This window comes from Otolemur garnettii, unplaced genomic scaffold, assembly GCF_000181295.1.
Source record: "Otolemur garnettii isolate 467f Iridium unplaced genomic scaffold, OtoGar3 scaffold00115, whole genome shotgun sequence".
NCBI lineage: Eukaryota > Metazoa > Chordata > Mammalia > Primates > Galagidae > Otolemur > Otolemur garnettii.
The window spans coordinates 2,577,615-2,585,012 of NW_003852510.1; the positions used below are offsets into that span (position 1 = coordinate 2,577,615).

At 41.0% G+C, this 7,398-nt stretch overlaps 1 protein-coding gene across 1 annotated transcript in view; it reads right to left on the reverse strand.

The window, feature by feature from the left end:
• The window catches only part of RAD51B (RAD51 paralog B), a 647,586-nt gene that overhangs the window by 610,711 nt on the left and 29,477 nt on the right, over positions 1-7,398 (reverse strand). The window contains exon 5 of the mRNA XM_023517631.1: positions 6,980-7,116. Coding sequence (XP_023373399.1) covers positions 6,980-7,116 — 137 coding nt within the window. The remainder of the gene's footprint in view (positions 1-6,979; positions 7,117-7,398) is intronic.

A 7,398-nucleotide genomic window follows, 5' to 3' on the forward strand; every position in this document is an offset into this window, starting at 1 on the left:
TTTACGGCGTGGTGTCAGAGTGTGCACCCTTCTTACTTTACGGCGTGGTGTCAGAGTGTGCACCCTTCTTACTTTACGGCGTGGTGTCAGAGTGTACACCCTTCTTACCTTACAGTGTGGTGTCCTAGTGTATACCCTTCTTACTCTACAGTGTGGTAACAGGGTGTACAACCTTCTTACTTTACAGCATGGTGTCACAGTGTACAGTCTTCTTACTTTACAGTGTGGTGTCACAGTGTACACTCTTCTTACTTTACAGTGTGGTATCAGAATGTACACTCTTCTTACTTTATAGTGCTGGTATATGAATCAAGTACAATTAATGTCAATTACATCATGCTGAATATGTTCCTTTTTTTATTAAATCATCGCTGTGTACAGTAATGCAGTCATAGGGTACAATGTGCTAGTTTTATGTACGATTTGAAATATTTTCATCAAATTGGTTAACATAGCCTTCATGGCATTTTCTTAATTATTGTGTTAAGACATTTATATTGTATATTTTGAATATGTCCTAATTAACATTATTTATAGCAGTGGCTCTCAACCCTATCAGTCTCAACAACCCACACTTTACAGGATTTTATACTGTCTTTGGGCTTGGGTACCTGTGAAAATCTTACGGATCAGCGAAGATTAGTCTGGTACCTGAGTTTAGAGCATGGCTGCCCATCCTCAAAGACAACATTAGGTCAAGGAAGTTAATGTATTACAACATACATTTTCTGAAAGGCATATAGACAACAGGAATATTTGCAACAATGGGGGTTGTAATTAGTAACTTCATACTTATCTTCAGATTATCGCAACTGCCTAGACAATGCCTCAGCCGTCGTATCTGTGCAGAGTTACCAGGACAAAATTTACTTCAGCTTTTCTTCCTGCCTCACATGGAGTATCATTCTAAGGACCACGCTGTCAAAGAGCTACTTTTATACTCCTGGCCCATAAAACACCAATATAATGTCTAAGAAAAACCTATTAAAAGCTTTAATTCTGGGCAGCACCCATAGCTCAGTTGGGAGGGCGCCAGCCACATACACCAAGGGTGGCAGGTTCAAACCCAAAGCAGGCCTGCTAAACAACAACAACAACTGCAACAACAACAAAAACAAAATAGCCAGGCATTGTGGTGGGCACCTATAGTCCCAGAGCTGGGAGGCCAAGGCAAGAGAATCGCTTAAGACAGCAGTTCTCAACCTGTGGGTCATGACCCACACGAACTGTATTAAAGGGCCACGGCATTGGGAAGGTTGAGAACCACTGGCTTAAGCCCAAGAGTTTGAGGTTGCTGTGAGCTGTGACGCTACAGCACTCTACCCAGGGCGACAGCTTGAGACTCTGTCTCAAAAAAAAAAAAAAAAAGCTTTATTTCTGAAATCTCCTCTATAGATGAATCATTTGTATATCAGTTATAAGCAGAGATGTCCTGAGATAAAACACTGCCAATCTGCCAACTTCCCTTCCTGTAGTCAATAATCCTACATTTACTCTCAATGTTCCACTGTCCAGAGCCACTCATTCCTAACAGATAATACTAGCTATAAATCCTATAAAGGATTTACCATGGTAGAAAGCCTCAGAAAAAGGATAGAAAAGTTTCAGGCTACATTTTAGTTTTTCTTTCTCCATAAAATCTCACCTTCCAGATGACTATGCCTTAATTTGGACCTGCTTATAAATAGATTTACTTCATTCCTGATTAGTTCTACAATCAAAAGGTATATGTCGGCTCGGCGCCTGTGGCTCATGCGGCTAAGGTGCCAGCCACATACACTTAAGGTGGTGGGTTCGTATCCAGCCCGGACCCGCCAAACAACAATAATGGCTGCAACCAAAAAAATAGCCGGGCGTTGTGGCGGGCGCCTGTGGTCCCAGCTACTTGGGAGGCTGAGGCAGGAAACTCGCTTGAGCCCAGGAGTTGGAGGTTGCTGTGAGCAGTGAAGCCACAGCACTCCCCAGGGGAACAGCTTGAGGCTCTGTCTCAAAAAAAAAAAAAGGTATATGTCAATTAAGGAGAAAAAGTATTGTCCACAAGTATTAGCTTCCTCTGTGACTTCACAGCTCTTGCATAAAAGGAAAGATAAAAGCTTTCTGCTAGTTATTACATGCCAACTTGAAATAAAACATACACTGAATGTAAAAAGTTTGCCAAAACCTTAGTTGAAATATAGCTTCACATATGTTCTGAAGTATAAGTTTATGGCTTCTCAAATCTTCCTACATATGAACTATTTTCTTGTTCATTTGATATACATTACTAAATATAATAATATGAATCTATTGGTTCTTTACAGATTCCAGATAACTCCAGATAAAGTTTGGTTGCAACTAATTTCTACTTCCTACTCTAGAAACTTTTCAGGATCTTTTCCCTAATTCACCTCGATTCATAAATGATATGGCAGTGGGACCTACATTGAGGAAAATCTATCCAGAATCATAAAACCATCTCAAAAAATGGTAAGAGGAATTCACTTTCCTATTATTTTTCTCTGGGTCAAAGACTTCAGATTTATACCAACTAGCAAATAGGTCAACTGTCCTAAGACCACCCTAATCTGCCTTCATGATCAGACAAAGTCACGGCTAGCCATTCCCAGTGCCTACCATGCCTCCATCTGTATACACTGATTCTAAATTCAGGCTTGCATTGCTTCAGGGATACGTTCTGAGAAATGCAGTGTGAGGTGATTTTGTCACTGTGTGAACATCAGAGTATGCTCATACAAACCTAGATGGTACAGCCTGCTGTACTCCTAGGCTATATAATATAGCCTATTGTTCCTAGGCTACAAACCTGGACAGCATGTTACTGTACTGGATATTACAGGCAATGTGAACATAGCAGCAAATATTCGTGTATCTAAATATAGAAAAAAAAAAGAATAAATAAATAAATATAGATAAGGAGGCTCAGCACCTGTAACACAGTAGTTACAGCACCAGCCACATGCACTAAGGCTGGCAGGTTTGAGCCCGGCAGGTTTGAGCCCGGCCCAGGCCAGCTAAGTAACAATAACAACTACAACAACAACAAAAAAATACCTGGGCACTGTGGCAAGTGCCTGTAGTCCCAGCCACTTGGGACCCTGAGACAAGAGAATCGCTTAAGCCCAAGAGTTAGAGGTTGCTATGAGCTGTGACGCCACGACATTCTACTGAGGGCGACATAGTGAGACTCTGTCTCATTAAATAAATATAGAAAAGGTACAGTAAAAATACGGCATTATAATTTTACAAGACCACCATCATATATGCAGTCCATTGTTGCTGCAACACTATCAAGGAGCATCTGACTGCAGCCAGCAGGAATGAAAGGGCACCATCTGTGTGGCACTTGGCACTCTGAGAGGTAACCTTCTAAGCTCAGCTACTGTTTCCACAGAGTACCAATACATGTGCCCCTCTTATGTACACTTAGTTACGAATTTTACATTTCAGTAGTTATTTGATTAACATCTTCCTCCTCTTCCTCCCCCTTTCTTCCCAGTTTTCAAAACTTTTCTGATTGCCCTACAACTCAGGATCTTTCCTTTTTTCCTCCTAAATTCCAGTCCTATGCCCTGTCTTCCCAGGTACCCCCTTACAGGTTACTGGCTACTGTATCTTACTTTCCTGACTCCTGAGTTTTTCTCACACACTTACTGACCCTTCCATTTACAGCTCTAAGATCCACCTTTACTTTCTTCTATCCATTTTATTTCTCCTAAACCTTTATTTTAAAACCTCTCTTACTATTTGCCATCCATATTACCTTCCTTTTCTTTTTAACCCAGTTACATCTTTTTCTAATTCTCTCTAATAGGGATAATGTATTATTCATTAATTCATGTATACTGTAATTCTCACAGTTGCCAAAATTTTCATAGACTAGAACAGCAGTTCTCAACCTGTGGGTCACAACCCCTATGGGGGTTGAATGACCCTTTCACAGGGGTCGCTTAAATACATCCTTCATATCAGATACGTACATGATTCATAACAGTAGCAAAATTACAGTTATGAAGTAGCAACGAAAATAATTTTATGGCTGGGGGTCACTACAACATGAGGAACTGTATTAAAGGGTCACGGCATTAGGAAGATTGAGAACCATTGGACTAGAATATGAGGATGGGTCACTGAATTGGTCTCTTTATCCACATTGTCAAGGTACATGAAAGCATACGGTATCTAAGACTATATTAGAACTTGAACAGAAGCCCAGTAGGTAAAACAAATAAACAGACCTTTTCTGAATTAATCAGAAGCAAGGGATCCAGACTTTCCCCTCTCCCCAGTCTAGTCCCTGATCACCCCAGGGATTAGCACCAGACTTTATTATTAGCTATTTGTTAAAATAATCTAGAGATATAATTGCCACCTATGATTAAGAAACATAATTAACATACTATTTTAGATTATTATCTTCTAAAAGACATATAAAAAAACTAGTTAATATATTGCTTTTAAAAATATAACTAATCTTTCCAAATGCTTTCAAGTACAATCCACAGGATTTTTTTTTTCCTTAACGCATTTAAAGTTCAGGGTTTTTTTAACTGCACCTCTGCTCTTTCTTGATAAAAAGACATCTAGGACAGCGCCTGTGGCTCAGTGGGTAGGGTGCCAGCCCCATATACTGAGGGTGGTGGGTTCAAACCCAGCCCCAGGTCAAACTGCAACAAAAAATAGCCAGGTGTTGAGGCAGGCGCCTAGGGTCTCAGCTACTTGGGAGGCTGACACAAGAGAATCACCTAAGCCCAGGAGTTGGAGGTTGCTGTGAGCTGTGACGCCACAGCACTCTACCGAGTGTGATAAAGTGAGACCCTGTCTCTTAAAAAAAAAAAAGACATCTAAATATTCATACAAAGAAAATAATTTTTTACTTTTTATGACTTCTCCTAATGCTCTATTTGTGAATCCTCTAATCCTCCCTCATATAAATTCTTCAAATACTTTCCAATTTGTACTAACCAGATAGCTTGCTTCATAAGCACAAAGTGAGACAATGGTAAAACACGAAAAGCTAAAACATATTCCTTTCTGAGTTTCATATTTCTCTGCTTTAGTCCTCTCTAAGTCCAGAAACAATCCCAGCTGTGACAGACACCATTAATTACCAACCCAATATCCATTTCCACTTCTTCCTTGCTATAATAGCCCCAATTGTACCTAGGCACCAATATTAACCTCCTCCAGGCAACTCATCATGATTGTTATCTTTTCCCCTCACTTTCCCAGCCTCCTTAGAGGAGGGTGGTTCAGTGAGAAATCTGCAGGATGACTGCAGAAGATGAAAAGGAAATCTGCAAGTAGGAGGATCCAGAGAAAAAAGAATATTTTCCTGCTAAGAGATAATAGCTGGCCCTTTTCCTTCCCACTGACTTGAGCACAGAATGGATATAATATCTGAAAATGCACCAGCCCTAGGTCTCTCTTTCATCACTGAGCAGCTGAACCTGTGCCAGCAATCACTATTCAGGTCTTATAATATGAGAAAAATAAGCCTCTTTTTATTTGGGGTGTTCAGTTACTGGCAGCAGAGTGATTTCCTACCCAATTGACCAACCCTCCCTGATAATTCCAAATAGGAGTCAAGCAGTCCTATAACAGAACAAATGCAATGTGATCAAACACCTACTATAGAGCCAGCTCCACTCTATGACCCACCATGACAAGCTCTAAAAGGCAGTATAAGAAAGCCACATCTGGCATCTATACTAAAGAACACTGGGATTTTTTATTCTACTTGCCCCTACCACCAAACCTCAAAATCCATTCCATATGGAGAACGGGATAAAAAACTAAAAGCAGGTTCAGCACCTGTAGCTCAGCAGCTAGGGCACCGGCCACATGCACCAAGGCTAGTGGGTTCAAACCTGGCCTTAGCCAGCTAAATCAACAATGACAAGTACAACAAAAAAATAGCCGGGCATTGTAGGGGGCACCTGTAGTCCCAGCTACTTAGGAGGCTGAGGCAACAGAATCACTTAATCCCAAGAGTCTGAGGTTCTATAAGGTTAGGTTCTGCAAGTCATCCTTCTGCAAGGTTAGAAACTTTGACCTCAGAATAGTTTATGAAACTAACCAGGACTTAGTGCTTTACATTAGTAATAAGTAACAAGGGGGAAGAATTCTTTTTTGCCGAATATACATCCCCCCTAGGTCTTAAAAAGAGTGAGCAACAAGCTACCAGCTGCAGCAGGACCACACTATTTGGAGGTTAATGAAATCATCAACATTTGCAATAACTGAAGTCAACATTCCTTGTCTATTCAATGAAGAGTATTTCTCTTGAGATGAAGACATTCCACATAATGCAAAAAAGAAATTAAATAATCTGGATGTTATCTAAGTGGTTCTACTATGTGGATGTAAAATCATTCATTCAATACATTTTTTTTCATTTACTAGGGGAAAAAAAGAAACTGTTTCCTATGTCAATTTTAAAAGAAATACTCCTGGCTCAGCACCTGTAGCTCAGCGGCTAGGGCCAGCCACACACGCCGGGTCTGGCAGATTCAAACCTAGCCCAGGCCTGCCAAACAACAATAACAACTACAACAGAAAAACAGCCGGGCATTGTGGTGGGTGCCTGTAGTCCCAACTATTAGGGAGGCTGAGACAAGAGAATTGCATAAGCCTAAGAGTTTGAGGTTGCTGTGAGCTGTGATGCCACAGCACTCTACAGAGGGTGACATAGTGAGACTCTATCTCAAAAAAAAAAAGAGAGAGAGAGAAATATTCCTTTAAAATAGTATCTAGCAGAGGCACCTGTGGCTCAAAGGAATAAGGCGCCAGCCCTGTATGCCGGAGGTGGCGAGTTCAAACCCAGCCCCAGCCAAAAACTGCAAAAAGCAAAAAAATAGTATCTAGCATTCTGTTCTTTAAAAAAAGGTAAAATGTTAAACTATCTGTAAATATTCCATGCTACATATAATGCACATTATAAAAGTAAAACATTATAATGAAATGGAATAAAATCTCCTACCTTTCAGCACTAAATGCTGATTCTGTGTCAACGTACACGACAGCTCCATCTAATCCTCCCATGTTGGTAGGCAGTGTAGCCAAAACGCTCATCATCATACAAAACTGAGTTTTTCCACAACCTGGTGGACCTGTAATCTAAAAAAAAAAAAAAATTCATATAAACGTCCCAAACCAATCAAAACAAAATCCTCTTAAGAGTTTGCCGGCTCGGCGCCTATAGCTCAACCTGCTAAAGCGCCAGCCACATACACCTAAGGTGGCGGGTTCGCATCCCCAGCCCGGACCCGCCAAACAACAATGACGGCTGCAAACAAAAAATAGCCGGGCGTTGTGGCGGGCGCCTGTGGTCCCAGCAACTTGGGAGGCGGAGGCAAGAGACTCACTTGAGCCCAGGAGTTGGAGGTTGCTGTGAGCTGT